At 44.2% G+C, this 16,413-nt stretch overlaps 1 protein-coding gene across 1 annotated transcript in view; it reads left to right on the top strand.

Moving 5' to 3' along the window:
• Positions 1-1,347: 1,347 nt before the first annotated feature.
• Positions 1,348-16,413, top strand: part of SLC6A18 (solute carrier family 6 (neutral amino acid transporter), member 18) — a 29,387-nt gene continuing 14,321 nt past the window's right edge. The window contains exons 1-3 of the mRNA XM_009695571.1: positions 1,348-1,507; positions 11,509-11,646; positions 13,225-13,362. Of these exons, the coding sequence (XP_009693873.1) occupies positions 1,348-1,507; positions 11,509-11,646; positions 13,225-13,362 (436 nt within the window). The remainder of the gene's footprint in view (positions 1,508-11,508; positions 11,647-13,224; positions 13,363-16,413) is intronic.

Here is a 16,413-nt window from a genome sequence, read left to right as displayed (position 1 = left end):
TTTTCCGGCTGAGAAGAAGCTCAGCCACCAAGAATGAGTAAAAGTGAGTTTGAAGCGGTCGAGCGCAGGTGGCAGGTGTGGAAATCAGGGTGTTGCTAGAAGGGCCCCAGCACGGCTCAAGGCATCTGCTGATCTGAAGCGCAGCAGCAGCAGGGGTGATGGCGGTGGGTGCCCTGGCAGCACGGATGCTGTGTAACTGCTGCCAAACCACGCTTGTGCGTCACCAGCTCGTGTGTGCCCTGTGAGACATCCTGGTGAGGGACTGGGAAGTCAAGTTGCTCTACCTATGGATCTGGATGTTTGCAGAGCTGCAAGCAGATGAACTGTGCTTATCTGGGGAGACTTGTGTAGCCTAGGTGTGAAATTGGCTTCTGGTTGGACAGTCTGCAACCTGACTATATTTGTATGCTTACCTGCAGAGCATGGCTTTTATTCCTCTCTAAGCATTTTTTTTTTTTTTTTTTTGGGGGGGGGGGGGAATCCATCATCACTTAGACACTCTTCCTGTTTTGAAAAAGGGAATCCAGGCATAAAATGTTGATTTACTGAAGCAAGTAAGCTGCCTGGCTGATCTCTTTAGTATGGAGAGGACTGATTTGGTGTGCTATATATCAAAACTCTGGTATAACTGAAAGACAACAGCAAAACTTTCTCACATACTTTCAATTGAAGGAAAGCATTCAGCTCTTGCATTCATCAGTAACTATTTAATCAACAATAAAAATAGTCAGTTGGGATTCATTGACAGGTGGGAAGTGATTAACCTCTAGCAGCTATGGTGAAAACTGACCAAATTCTAATGTCTGAACATACACATTCTAATTTTTCTTGCCTTTTTTTTTTTAATTTAGTTTTTGCACTTACAAAAGATGTCTTCATTCATTTACCTCTATTAAAAACCTAAGAAAGGAAATGGCAACTCTTTATTCACAGATTTTTTTTCCAAGCATTTTACAATTTTAATGAGTCTGCTGTAAAGATTTCTTTTTAATTAGATTCAGCGTCACACTTCTCTGGAAGTATCTGAGAACAGAAGGAGAACAGAAAATAAAAACCTGTTTGATCCCAAGTTACCCATTAACAACATATTCCCAAGTTCTGTAACTATAGAAGGAGCTGCAAAAAAAAGTCAAGAGTGGTAATTCTCTATATAATAATTCCTGAGTTTGTCTTTAAACTGCAGCTTTGGCAATGACACGTTCCTTTGCATCACATAAAAAGAGAGCTCCACCTCTCTTTCCAGGATCCTCCAGTCACCCCACATAAAAACCTGTAGGAGAGACAGGTTTCGAAGCATCTTCCCATTTATAGGGAAAGGGGCTAAGGAGCCAAGGATATTTCATTAAAATGTCAAAAGACTTACCAGTGTCACCTGAAATCCCTAAAGAAGATGGCAGGCCCAAGTGGGACAATAAGTTCCAGTATATTTTAAGCTGTATTGGATTTGCCGTTGGTCTGGGGAACGTGTGGCGATTTCCATACTTGTGTCAGATACATGGAGGCGGTAAGATTGAAATGAGATTTTGCCGAAATATTAAACTACAATTCTAATATAACTGTACTAACTTATGGTGGGCATGGAAGTTATATATTTGCATCACTTTTTTTTTTTTATCTGTCTAATTCTCATCAATGTTTCACACCAGTTAGATTAGCTTTTTCTACGGAAGCATATTTCATTTTAAAATGATGCATTCATTTAGGAATTAAGACCAGACTGATGTTAACTCTCAGAAAAAATGGTGTTAAAGTTCTTACATTGCTGCTGCAGCCCCAATGGGAGCAGGAAACTGAACGTGCAGCTCATTACCTTAAGGAAAAGTGAAAAGTCCTGGGGAGGCCTGAGTGAACCGGCCCCAGACAAATGGTCGATGCGCTTTCCTTTGAGAAGGTGAGTGAATCACTCCCCTCCCTTCTCTGATGATCTTAGGAGCTACTTCATCATCTGGAACTGTCCCTGCACAAAACTAAATTGCACTTTTTGATGTCTGTGAGACTGATTAAAATGCTCAGCTGATAGAACATCAACAGGCGCCTGCCAGCGGGCGCGGACAGCTGCCCAAGCCTGTCCCTGGACGCCATTCCCACAAAGAACTGCTTTAGAAGCAGCCAGTTTAGTAAATATAAATGGATCAGAAAAGAGTACTTGATAACTCACCATTCACAGGAGACTTTGAGATCTGCCATGGTAAGCTGCCTAAAGCAGAGTGAGATAGCAAATTGTTTCAGCCAAGTATTATTCATTATCTTTCAACTAACTGGAGAAACAGAAAATTCAAACCTGGAGAAACTGTCAAATGACAGAAAAAATTATTGAATCCAAGCTTGTTCTACCAAGGTATCTGTATTACTTGATGAACTACATGTATTTGAGTCAACCAAGGAACCAAGAATGGATGCTGCCTTTAATGCAAGGAGGTGCTTCAGAAAGAAGTAGCCACTTAGGGACTGTGGTAAGTGGCTGAATGAACGAGATATAGCAGGTTGTATCAACAAAAAGAATCTTGTCATATATAAGCAAAGCACTAGGAAGTAGGTGGAGATGTTGCTACCGATACTAAGACAACTTCTAAACTTCTGACTTCTTCTGGAAGTCCACCTTTCGCAGTCGACTTGAAAAATTAGACAAAATGTAGAAAAGCCCCAACAATTATTCAAGGTCTGGAAAACTTATGGGACAAGGAATGGCTTAAGAATCCAATCTATTTAGCTCATGAAATTGAAAAAGAAAGTGTGTGTTTGTAACAGTCTATAAACAAGCCAATGGAAACTATTTAGGGGGCAAGGAGCTCTTTAACGTTGAACATGTAACAGCTGGAAACTACGATTACACAAATTCAAATAAGAAAACAGAAGAAGCAGTAGGTTAGATTCCTCCCAGGAGATTTAACATTTTCCATTATTTATTTACAAGATGTGAAACACAGTGAAACTCTCTCAGAAGAGTGCTATAACTGGGTGGTTAGAAAGCCATAGGCGCAAGCATGCTGTTTCTCTGTGTTTACCCATGGGAATGGCTGGAAAAAGCCTGTCACTTCAGTTGGTGATATATGCTTTAATGAGACATGATAAACATCTTTAGAGAGACATCCCCACAGCAGATATGGCATGGGGTCTGCAAGGAAGATGTTCTTCTGGAGCAGGAGCTGTAGGTCAGACAAATACCCCAGCGCATCTCAGGTGGCCTTTCTGTCTTGGAGCAAGGGAACAAGCATTCAGTATTAACAAACAACATAATAAAACTAACATAATGTGATATTTTTGTAATGTAATGAACAATTAACACAAAGCACTCAGTGGAAGCTTTGAAACTTACAGAGGGGACCATAGCAAGGTGCAGCTCCTCCGCACATCTCATTACTCAGAGGCCACCAACTGCATGAGGCTGCGTGAACTTTGTGCTTCAGGGTTTTGTGTAAATCTCTATTATGGATTAAGATGAAATATTGTTCTACTGACTGTAAAAAGGCTTTCACACCTTTGTATGAAGCATCAAGGCTTGCTTCTCTGTGATGGAGGCAAGGGACTAGCTGTGGCCAGTGGTTTTTCAACCTCTTCATATCCTGGCCTTGCTTCAGAAGACCAGCAACACTCGCCTGCTACTGAGGTTTGATCTCTCCCCTCCATCCCTCCCCTCCAGGGTCCCCTGCATCCCTGCCCTACAGACCTCTACCACCCCAGGAGAAGTGTGAGTCCACGTGCAAGGAGACCCACGGTGACTCGTTTTACGGACCGCACAGTGCTCAGAAAGTCTGTTTGCTTGTGTATCCAGCTTCTGAGCACTGATATATCCCACAGGAGCTGCTAGGGACAAAAAAGACAGGGATTAGAGCAGGTTTAAAGATAATAAAAACAGGAAAATGCTGCAGGGACAAAGGTTGAGTCATTCCTTTGCTCTGTGAGTAGTAAATTTGCCAATGAAACAGCAGTTTAAAATAGCTAGCAGACTCAGTAAAGGCACATAGCTACAAACAGCGGCACAAGACAGCGGTGAATAAAGGTCAAAGTACGGATGTACAGCCAATGTTTGGTCACTGGATTTTAGCAAAGGGCTCAGAGAGCTTAACAGCAGGATGGACTTAGTAATGAAGTGCTGTGGGGTTTGTGAAGAATTTATCCCAGAAAGCTGGTGTTGGAAGAGTTGGAGTGAGTCATGAAGACCACCAAGACAGAGCTGTTGGGCTTACACCAGCGTATAATGTAGTTGCATTTTTCTTCTGCTTGTTAATTAAAGGCAGTGATGTGATTTGGAGTTGCATTTTTGAAAGCAAACAACTCAGATGCAAAAGTCCGATAGATTTTCAGGGGTACTGGAGCATAAATCCTGCTTGCATGCATCTGAAGGTGTGAACATGGGAGAGACCAGCAGCATCGTGGTTGATGAGGAGCCCTGAGAGGTGCAGTAGCTCTGTGCCTGCAGTCACAGCCGCAAGTGCAGCAAAACCCAGTATGGCTATGGCATAGACCTGCTCCGAGGCTGAATGGCTTCTGGGGTACAGATCACAGTTTCACAGCTGGTTCAGGTGATATCCAAGTTTTTAAGAGAGGCAATGCACTTTTCCTCATTTCTAGATCTTTTAAAAAAACAAGAGGTAAAAATAAGTGCTTGCATATTTGTCTCATGTCAGCTGTTCTCATCAGACCTCTGGACCTTATTCATCGCACATTAGCGTTACTCAGTAACTTGGATCTAATATAATATCAGTTTTGCTGACATTTATCACCCGCTGTCGTTACTGATTATTTGGATTTATTGCCTGAGTTAAGTTAGTTATTTACTCTTCATGACTAATGGATATGAAGGTTGTTTGCCACAGTAAGCGGAGACAAACACAAAGGTTCCCAGGCAACTGGGATTGAAAAGAAGTCTCTAAATGGCCCAGTATATAGTTTGCCACTTAAAACTGAGACTCAAATAAGTCATATAGCTATATATGTACACATACAGTCATCTGAGTATACTTAGGAAAAAAAACAACTCAGTTCTAGCTGGAACTTACTGCAGTGTTTGACTTTTGATTATAGCTAGTATATATATGCTTGCCTAAACCATGGGTATTAAAAAGGTGCATAGCGTCCGAGCCTACAGGATGGTTGAAAAATATTTTCAATATAAAACACAGTTTCTTTCTAGGGAAATAAATGGACATAAACACTAAAGTCCTGCTAAAAAGGGAGAACCATTTACTTCTGGGGCAATGATTACAGACTTTCATAACCCATGGCGTACCTGACCTTTTGCTAGAACATGAAATACAACTTGCTACAAAATGCAGTTGCCTGGCTCATTGTGTCCTCAGAAAGAAAATAAAAAAAGACCTTGGGAAAGCAGAACAGTTCACCCTCTGGTAGAAAAATGAATTATGTTACAACAAGTAATAAACTTAATTTTCTGAATTGTTACCATGTCCTGCCCAAGTCCTTGGTGAAAAGCTATGGCATTTGGGGTTGATCCTTTCATAACTCACTGTATTTGGTTGCCTTTTACGTCTCAGATTGGTGCATGTTTGCATGTAGGTGCTGCCCACTTGCGTCCTTGAGTCATGAGTATTTCATAGGGAAGTTCACCAAGGTTATTTTATAAGCTGATCTACGGGTGTTACCCACCTTTGAAATGGCTGATGCCTCCTTGGTTTTCTGTGTACGGCTTTAGCTCCTTCATTTCTGCTCAAGGAGATACAATCATTTACACGGGAAACTCAATCCTGCAAAGTTTCAGTCTGTAAGACGTGCAATGTGGCCTGTAAATCAAAATCAGTGCCATCATAAATACGCTGCACAAATACGATGTTTATAGTAGCTCATACTTTTAATCTGGATTAAGGTCTGTGCAGAAGACATAACAAAGATCATGAACTATTGCTTTCCAGAGAGAGGGGTGAATATGCCACTTTTTTTTCCTACCTGATGTCTTATCACAGAATCATAGCATCATGGAATGGTTTGGTTGGAAGGGACCTTAAAGACCATCTCGTTCCAACCCCCCTGCCATGGGCAGGGACACCTTCCACCAGACCAGGTTGCTCAAAGCCCCATCCAACCTGGCCTTGAACACTGCCAGGGATGGGGCATCCACAACTTCTCTGGGCAACCTGTGCCACTGCCTCACCACCCTCACAGGGAAGAATTTCTTCCTAGTATCTAATCTAAATCTTCCCTCTTCCAGTTTAAAGCCATTGCCCCTTGTCCTATCACTACATGCCCTGTAAACTGTCCCTCCCCAGCATTCTTGTCAGCCCCTTTAGGTACTAGAAGGCTGCTCTAAGGTCTCCCCAGAGCCTTCTCTTCTCCAGGTTGAACAACTCCAACTCTCTCAGCCTTTCCTCACAGGAGAGGTGCTCCAGCCCTCGGATCATCTTCGTGGCCTCCTCTGGACTTGCTCCAACAGGTCCATGTCCTTCTTGTGTTGGTGGCCGCAGAGCTGAAGGCAGTACTGCAGGGGGGGTCTCACCAGGGTGGAGTAGAGGGGCAGAATCCCCTCCCTCGACCTGCTGGTCACGCTGCTTTGGATGCAGCCCAGGATATGGTTGGCTTTCTGGGCTGTGAGTGCACATGGGCCATGTTGATCTTCTCGCCAACCAGCACCCCCAAGTCCTTCTCCTCAGGGTTGCTCTCAATGCATTCTCCATCCATCCTGTATTTGTGCTTGGGATTGCCCCAACACAGGTGCAGGACCTTGCCCCTGGCCTTGTTGAGCTTCATGAGGTTCACACAGGCCCACCTCTCAAGCCTGTCCAGGTCCCTCTGGATGGCATCCCTTCCCTCCAGCGTGTCGACCGCACCACACAGCTTGGTGTTGTCCTTGATATGATTCATTACTGTGTTGACTACTATGCTGCTTAGCTGAACTCCCACTGAGAAAGGGGGACAGGTCTGGTAATCCCCTTTCAATAGCTGATAGCTTTTTCTTTTTATCTGAACAGGTAGTTACTACCTATTGCAATTTCTTGTAGGTAAAACATAAATTATCACAGGTATCTTGCCATTAAGTTCTCAGTCTTTTGGAAAAATGCACCAACGCCATTTGTCCTGTGCACCAGCAGAACCGGTAAAGGGAATCTCTGAATGCTTGTTGCATTGTATCGTACTGAGATGTGCTTTCTGAATTTTTCAGACTCTACAGATGTGTTTTCTTTGGAATTACTTTTGCCAGTTTCCAGGTCACTTCAGTCTTCTTTATAATTTTTTCCATTCCTAAATCTCTGATCTGAAAAATTTATTATTCATGTTCTGGCTTTTCAAATCCTCTTGTGTCTTTACATCATCGTTTCAAGTTACTTGCCTTACTTCTGCCAGCTGATCTGCAGGCACTGGTAAGATGCAATATTGAGCGTGTGGATCAGTTCTAAGTTTTTCTCCACCTTTTAGGAAGCCTTCATTGGTACCCCAGCATCAAGAAAAGATATTGAGTTTTCTGCTCTGCTTCTCACTGAGGCTCATCAATTTCTGCTGGTCTTGGTACATCTTGATCAGGAGGTCACCTGGCTGATATTTCAAACTGCTTTACACTTCCAGTAGTCAAGTCCATTGCTCTCTCTTTCTAAGAGGTGACAAAACCAATTTGGCTGTTTCACTCTGCTTTGCTGGTTGCCATGATTCAGCTTTAGACTGCATTCCCTCATCCGCCTCCTGGTCATTCTGTCCTCCGGTGCATCCGCAGCTCTCAACGGGCTGCCTAGTAGTTCATGCACTTTTCTTCCAGATTGTCATGTGCAGGTGATAGAACAAAGATTGTGCCCTTCGAGTGTCATTTTGCAGGCAGAGGGCTGAATATGGTTGGGCAGTTGCTTTTCTGACCTGATTTGCCTGTACATTGCAATCGAGCGGTCAGGTTCTAAAAACCCTCAGTGTATGGAGAGTGCTCCAGGTATTTTCTGTTCTACTGCCATGACTATAGACCTATCTCCACTCCAATGGTTCTTCTGAGTTAGCAAAGATAGCGACTGTGCTACACGCTGGTGCTCCTTGTCACTTGGGACTCTTGTTAATGAAACCAACTTAGCAATACATGCAGTATTTGTAGTTGTTGATAGCCTGATTTGAAAAAGCACCTGTAGGCTTTCTGTGCCATCTCATGTGCGCAGGGATTGTTCCTCGGCTTTGCGGTACCCTCATGCAGGATCTCCTTCCAAAAGAACTTTTAACTCTGGTAGATTTTGGAGTGGTTTGGGTTTCTTTTTTATCTTTTTTTTTTCCTTTATCTTTTTTTTTTTCCTTGACCTTCTTTTAGTAGTACATGTATCTACTTGCAGGATGGATGCTTTATGCATCTTGAGTGTCTTTCTGATAGAAGGAGTGGTGTCCTTAGGTCACGCCTCAGCAATGCAACTAAATCATGCCCTGGTGATACTTTCGATATTTATGGGCATTTCTCGAGGCTTTTGAGGTACTTACAAATGCTTGATCACTATCGTTTTCCTTATTAATTTTTGAGAAGAAAAAAGTTACTGAAGTTAAACTTTTGTTTGTAGAGGTTCCTCCCTGGCCTTGCTTCTTATGTATGTCATTTATTTTCCTTTCACTGTGGAGCATATAGACCTAGAATATCTAGATATAAATATACCTAGAATACCCAGATATAGAATACTTTGCTTACTGGCACTTTATGATTGTTTCTGCTGAGGTTTCCTTTTCCCATGTCTCATGGAAGTCAAACCTCCTGAGTTTCTGCTGTACCTGGGCCACAAGTCGTATGGGTGCCGACAGGGTTTTGCTGTGTCCGTGTTTGAATGGTCTGTTTTGTGATACATGCTCGGTGTTAGGTACCAGCTTGCCTCTTCATTCTGCTTCTTGGATTTTCTTTTTGCCTTTTCCACGGTTAGATTTCTCATGGCACTTTTTTTTAAAAAAAGTATTTCAATTCTGCCTTCTGGCACACCTTCCCTGGTGCTAGAGGGTTCCTGCTCACTGTTGGGGATCTGATACCTTTCCAGTACTCTTTTTCTTTCTATTTTATTGTGGAAAAGAGTAAGCTTCAAGTCCTCAAGCAGACTGTCTATGCTTTTCCTGACTGTTTCCTTTTTGCCTAAAATTACTGTAAAGCAAAGGAATGAATAACTGAAAACATATTTTTACACTACAAGCCATTTATTTGAAGTAGGTTCGAGAAAGATTAGCTCCGTTAATTATTTCTTCTTAGCCCAGTCTGCCATATTTTCATATTCGCAGATAGCATACTTTTTATACTCTTCTCATGGAAAACCAGTATTTTCTTTCCAAGTGTGACATTATGTTTTGCCATGCTGTAAATGTGACTGGAGATACATACAAACCAGCACTAAGTAAACAGGCTTTTATCAGCAGAATATCTAAACATGCTTTGCTGTCAATGGTTCAACTAGCAAACAGAAAAGGGGAGAGAGATAACAGAGGGCAGTTTGCACTAATTATTGCACAGTTATTTCCAGGGAGATACGATATGAGAGATAGGCTGGTCCCTTTATGGGGAGGGCTCAGCATCACATGGATTGCAGGGATATAGCTGTCGCCCGGAGCTGGTGTGCGGCCAGGCAGGCGGGCGAACAAGCAACGTGCTCCGCACTGTGGGGCTCTGGTCACTCCCATGAATATTTTGCTCTTCCCAAGAGACAGTCCAAGGCATCAGGCTGTTAGGAGGGCTGGGTGGGCACCCTCGGGTGGACACCATCGGGTGTGCTGTGGAGGGGGATACTGCAGCAGGTTTGAAGGAGAGCGCAGGACTGAGCATGGCCACAAGTTACTGAATTCTTGCAGAAGGGACCTGCAAATTCCTTAGTATTTACAAGGGAGTGTCGGTAGGTAGGTCCAGGCGAGATTTCATCAAGTGTTAAAACACTTAAACAAACTATTGTGTTCCTTGACTCCCTCTGTAAATCTCTCTGTTAGGGTGGGTTTGTAACAGCCACTTTAGAGCTTCCTCCAAGCAAGGGGGCTACTGAGCTGGGGTAGCAAGGGTCCAAATTGAGGATTTAACATACTGGGAATTAACTGTGAGACTCCTTTTTCTTAGCGGTTAAAAACATCTTAAGAAATCAGATCATAAGGAGAGACATTTATTTCCACCTTTGGCAAATTAAGAACAGTCCTTCACTGAGAAAAGCTTTGCTGATTTTTGTTCCTATGTATTTCTTGATAAAGGGCTAAGCTATTAAACAACACACCTTCTCTGGGTGTTGTATGTAGTTATTGCAGCACCCAGCAATAGGTAGCAAAGTTATTGCAATACCTAGCCCAAGTGATTCGATTTATCTGCCCAGCCTTTCTGTCAGTGATTGCAAAACCCAGGAGCCGTTCCTGGAAGAGACCAGAAATCCTTGTGCATTCCCCCACCTCCCTCTCAGGGCCGAAGACGGAGCAGAGAGCTGAGCTGCTCCCTGGGACAGTGATGGTGATGCCTTTCTTGCTCTCCCTGCTCTCCCTGCTCTCCCTGCCAGCCAGGAGGGAGAGGAGGAGGTTTCCAGAGCTGGAAGAGCAGAGGTGGGCAGACTCATCGATAGGAGATTTGGATGCCAAGTTGAAATGGTATAACAAGGCTCGGGTTTATTGACAAAGAGACAGAGGAGTCAGTATGAGTTGGCAGGAGGATTGGGAGGGGGCTGAGGCAGGACTTCTGTCTTTGTTTCCACAGAGAAAAGGAGCTTCACGGTCACAGTGGTTGTCGGTCATGGCAATAAACTCCAATCTATTACACCGTTTCAATTGAATTGGACGTTTGGGAAGGTGGTTTAAACATACTGATGAAACTTCTCCTGGTCTTGTGAAAATCAGTATCTGTTCCAAGGAGGGAGACCCAAGCCCACATCCCTCCCGAGGGACGGCGGGGGAGATGAGGCGTCGCACACCATTTTGCAGGAAGCAGGCAGGCTGCCAGCAGGACCAGTACCTTCCCAGGGACAGGTGCTGCCTCTGGCCCAGGGGAGATGCTACAAGAAAAACAGGACAGACATAGAGGATATGAATCAAGAGGAAATCATTTTTCATTGCTCCAACATCTCATCCAATAACTTCAGTCTTGCTTTCGATTTTTCATTAGCCAGAGGCTCTGTGCTCTAAGCAGAACTTCATGCGATTGAGTAATCTGGTCTCTTGGAGGTCTCCAGCACAAAATCCTGCTTTACCAGGGGAGGAGGGAGGAGCACATGCCTGAGAGCTTTAGGGAGGGAACCGAGGCGATGCACTGGAGGGGAAACAGGCAGTATAGGGGAGAGGCAAACCCTTGTGCTTTATGAGCAGGGGGAGAAAATAAGAAGCTTAAAAGAAAGGGAAATGGAGGAAATTGTGAGGGTATTTCTAATGGGCTGCAGCAGTGCCTGAGGGGAAGCATCCTGCAGCACTAAGCATCCCAGTCCACCCTCCTACACCATCACCAACAAAATTACCAGTAACAGATGTTACTTGGCAGGTATCCCTAGTAATGCTCCCTCTCTCAACACATCCTACAAGGACTTTGTTAGGGCCATAAAGCAGAGAAATTATCACACATTAATTTCAGTGGGATGCAGATAAACATGTGGCTCAATTGCACTTAATTTTTTTTGATCCCATACTTCATTGCTCTTCTCTTCGAAGGAATCCCTCTGTTGCACCTTGAACTGGCCCTAGGACAGTGCTTGAAGAAAGGCAGCATCAGTGCCTGGAACACCATCTCACCTTACCTTGGAGGAGTTGGTACGTCTCTCGGGGTCCCAACTCAAGGAACCGCAGCTGAGCTCCCACCCAGCACTCACTTTCTACAGACCTGTGCCTGATACTTGTTAGGATATAAAAAGAAATTTTTTACAATGACAGTGGTGAAACACTGGAACAGGTTGCCCAGAGAGGTCGTAGATGCCCCCTCCCTGGAAACATTCAAGGTCAGGTTGGACCTGATCAAGTTGAAGATGTCCCTGCTCATTGCAAGGGGGTTGGACTGGATGACCTTGAATGGTCCCCTCCAACCCAAACCATTCTATGATTCTATAATTCTGTATCACTCCCATCAGATGTTACCCTAGGCACATGGGAGCCTTAAATGCAGACCTCACAACCTTTGCCATGGGAGGTACAACCATCACAAGCTCTGCCAGCCAAGCCCGCCCCATTCCTATCATATCTTGGAGCTTACACAAGAGCTGCCTGCCCACAGTGCTTCTCGCTCCTCCCTCACAGCCCCTCCAGGAGCCAGTCTTCTCTATCCAGGGATAGTCAGACTGGAGCGAGGACAGAAAGATGGGAAATCAGGAATGGGACCCCGGCACTTCCTAAAGAGCCCAAAGCACCTGGGAAAGTTCCCCTCCACGAGAGTGAGGAGTACAGTGGGGCTACGGAAGGGAGATTACTAACATGGGTGGGCACGAGGGACAATCTGCATGGCAGCGTGCATCAGACTGCTGTGCAGTTCTGTACCAGCAATCTTTATCTATTTATTTAATTTAATATACACCAAAAAAACATATCTTGTGTCCTGCATGCATTGTTAGGTTGCAAAAAGCTAATGGGAGCAGCCCCGGTTAGAGGGCTGAACCATTGGCTCTGCTGGTTGTAAGCCAGCACCCTCCTGCCTGCAGGGCAAGGAGAAACCCTCGGATGCTCCCTCCAGCGCTGCTGGATCATGCCCTGCTTCAAGCAGATGCCTGAAAATGGGATTGGCAGCGACAGCCATGCCTGTGGGCATGTGTGGGAGGAGAAGGGGGGGTAAGAGGAGTTATCTAAGGGCCAGAGAGCAACCAGGAAGAAATTCCAATCAGTAGGGTGGTGACTCCAGGTAAACCCATCTCCTACAATTAGGCATGTTCATCCTCCCTTCACAAAAATGCCAGCAAGCAGAAACCGTGCCACTGCTATTCTTCCTTCCTTATTGTAGGAGCAAAACAGTTCCCAGTTTAGGGCGTATGTGTGTGATTTGGGATAAAAGAGTGCCCTCATGCAGCTATAGCACACTGTGAAACTTCAGTCTTTTTTAGACTCTGCTATTAAAGTTGTCCTGTGTTGTAGAAAATAGCATATTATATACTAGAGCAAAGATTTGAACCCTTATCTTTGATGTAAGTAGGGAGCGTCAGCCTTCTTGGAGCAGGGCTGGTGAGCTGGGGGACTGTGCACCAGTGTCTGGCTACTGAGGACACAAAGGCCCATCTTTCACATGAAAACCTCTGGGAAAACAGAAAAATCTTGAAAAATTAGGAAATGTGAGCTTCTAAGAGCAAGTGCTGTGACTGGTAATTTTTTCCAAAGCTTTTCTAAGCTGAGATCTTGTGCTTTCCACAGGGATTGGTTCATGGATCGTGTCGGTTCTGGTGAGCTTATACTACAACACTGTTTTAACCTGGGTGATGTGGTATTTCATAAACTCCTTCCAAGAACCTCTTCCTTGGAGCATTTGTCCTCTAAACGAAAACAGAACAGGTAACTACCACTTTGAGTGTCACTGCTAGCAAAAGGAGGATCACAGAGGTCAGAGTCTGGGGGCTAGTAAGAGGAAAAGGGAAGTTTTGTTAATTTTTTTATGCTTGTGCTATGATATAAATACCAGTCTGAAAGAGCGTCCTCTGCTATCTGACTATGGAGAAATAGTCCTTTATCAAGACACATGTCTGTTATCATAAACTACGTATCAAGACACATGAGATTGTCAGCATAATTAAGAAGTTATGACTACATCTTTCAGTAGATGCTTTAAATGAGTTTAAATGAGACTTTCTAGTTTTCATTAGGTGGTGATGCATTGGTTATGACTCACAACAAGATTGTACAGAAACTTTTCAGCTCATTTGCCATGATGTGCTGAGAAAGATTATGAGTTGCCAGAGAGGAAACACAACCCTACTGGGGAACTTTAGTTTAGATTGCGGAGACTACTGCTACACATCCAACAAGACAGTTTGGGCCTTAAGAAATAAGTTTCTTTGATTCCTCCAGGTACAGGTACCCCAACTAGGGAGCTAAGCAAAGGTTTTCCACACCAGCTTTGGAGATCAACTTTCTAATAAACTAGTTTGGTATACAAAAACTTGCATTTTTAGTTAAGCATCTTTTGGAAAATATTGAAGAAGTCCTTTAAGGACAGATTTTTCAATACCAGTGCCAAGATAGGAAGAACCTGCATGTCTCCATCATGATTGCAATGCTCTCTCCAGGGAGCTGCTTCCTAAGTGAGTCAAGTAGCAGCTGTTCTTATCCACCAGGATTATCTGGATGTAGACTAAAATGGCATTATTTCAGGCTCACATACTTAAGCTGGGACTAAAGGGACAAGAGCAGCAAAGCTTTTCACTAATTAGCTCATTAATCATACACCCTGCTACAACCCACAGACTTTCATTCAACAGACAGAGACTGCGTATTCAGAGGTAACTGGGATTGCGCTGGTCAGTGTATGTCTGGGTGCACGTCTGATTCTTTTAATTCAGAGCTGAGGAAAGGACACCAGCAAGTCTGAGTACACGAGTGTTCTCGTACACTGAAAGAGGATCACCAGTTTCAGGTGTAAAGACATTTCAGTGGCAACCACATTTTCAAGCGTAAATTAGTAACTGAAAAGTCACTTGGCTAAGTCAGTAGATCACATACCTGCAAGTTACTTCATTCTCCACTTTGCAATCTCACCAGAGCAAGTTTTGTTTGAAAAGTTTCATAAAGCCACAATGACCACAATGGTGATTACTCCTCTCCATCAGCCTTTTGCCAGCTAGGCTAGCTTTTCCAGAATTTAGTCCAGAGTTGAAGTTAAGATTTTGCCACTACTTATTCAGGTCACTTTTCTTGCTTTTCAAACGTAGACATCCTAACTCTTTGTCTGCTAGAATTTCTGTAGTATTTCAAGACATTTCTTCGAGACATGGTTTAGTGGGTTTAGTGGGCATGGTGGCATCGGGTATATGGTTGGACTTGATCTCTGAGGTCTCTTCCAACCATAATGATTCTATGATTCTAAGACTTACAAACCAGGAATCTCCTCCACTGTCTCCACTGGGATTTGCTGCACCTCTTCAATGAAAAATTTAGAGTTGTAGGTTATTTCTAATGTGATCTGCATTTTCCAGTCCATTTTTACTACTTGGCAGTCTTGTTATGGCTCTAGTTTACAGAAGAATAAGAGTAAAATGATAATTTACCAATATTACCTTTTTTACATTAGAAATAACAATTTTATGATGTCTTTTGTCAGGGTTTCTTTTGCTCTTCTACAAGATCTTCCTGTTCTCTTTAACCCAGCTAGGGCTGATGGCTCTGCACCGCAGGGTCAGGTGGCAGGGGGTCCTCTCCTGTCACTGCAGCATCACTCCACAAACGACTCCCAGAGCCAGGCTCCTCGTTCAGTCCATTCTCCAGAACCACAGCACAAGGACCCACAGCTGCCGTCTCTTCCAGAGGCTGGAGGGCTGCGAGGCGAGGACAGAAAAGCGACACACTTTGCTTCCTCCCTCTAGATGAAAATACTTGAGTTAACATCTCCTGCATAACAAGACACTCCCTAAAAGAAAAGGAATTTCTCAGGGCAAAAAGTGAACCAAATTGGATTCACTGTCAAGATGATGGAGCTGGCTGCCCGGGAGCATCGCAACGTGCTTCCCCGCTGCAGCCATGGGGCGAAGAACTCAGAGGACCCCTGAGCTCTGCTTAGTGACTTAATTGCTATGTTGTTGATTTGTTTGTTTTCAGAGTTTTGTTTCAGAAGTGAGTGAATGGTCATGAGAAAAGGGAGAAATGGGCCAGTTTGAGAGCTTGATTGAACAGGTTGGCATTTCATATAACATGAAAAAATTCAAAAAGGAGGGAGGGGTTGTTTCTTGTACCCTCAGGTTTATCTTCCTAAAATCACAGAATCCATTTGGTTGGAAGAGACCTCTGGGATCACCAAGTCCAACCATTGCCCTACCACCACCAATTAGGCCATGGCACTAAGTGCCACCTCCAGTCTTGTCTTAAACACCTCCAGGGATGGTGACTCCACCACCTCCCTGGGCAGCCCATTCCAATGCCTAATGACCCTTTCTGTGAAGAAAGGTCTCCTCATTTCTAGCCTGAACTTCCCCTGGTGCAGTTTCAGACTATGCCCTCTTGTCCTGTCACTGGCTGCCTGGGAGAAGAGGTCAACCCCCCACATCACTACACCCTCCTTTCAGGTATGTGTAGAGAGCCATCAGGTCTCCCCTCAGCCTCCTCTTCTCCAGTCTAAACACCCCCAGCTCCCTCAGCTGCCCCCCATCAGACTTGTGCTCCAGACCCTTCACCACCTTCGTTGCCCTTCTCTGGCCACACTCCAGCACCTCCATGACATTCTTATAGTGCGGGGTCCAGAACTGAACACAGTACTCAATGTGTGGCCTCACCAGTGCTGAGTATCATCTTGCCCAGCTCTGGAGTTTAAATAGGAGAGTAAGCCACCTCATTCAGCCACCTTAAACTTACTCCCAGTAAATGCAGTATCAGGATGTTGCTGAAATGCAGCATTTT

This window comes from Cariama cristata, unplaced genomic scaffold, assembly GCF_000690535.1.
Source record: "Cariama cristata isolate BGI_N322 unplaced genomic scaffold, ASM69053v1 scaffold90, whole genome shotgun sequence".
NCBI lineage: Eukaryota > Metazoa > Chordata > Aves > Cariamiformes > Cariamidae > Cariama > Cariama cristata.
Note: the sequence above shows the minus strand (reverse complement) of the source record. Positions and strands in the feature narration are given on the sequence as shown.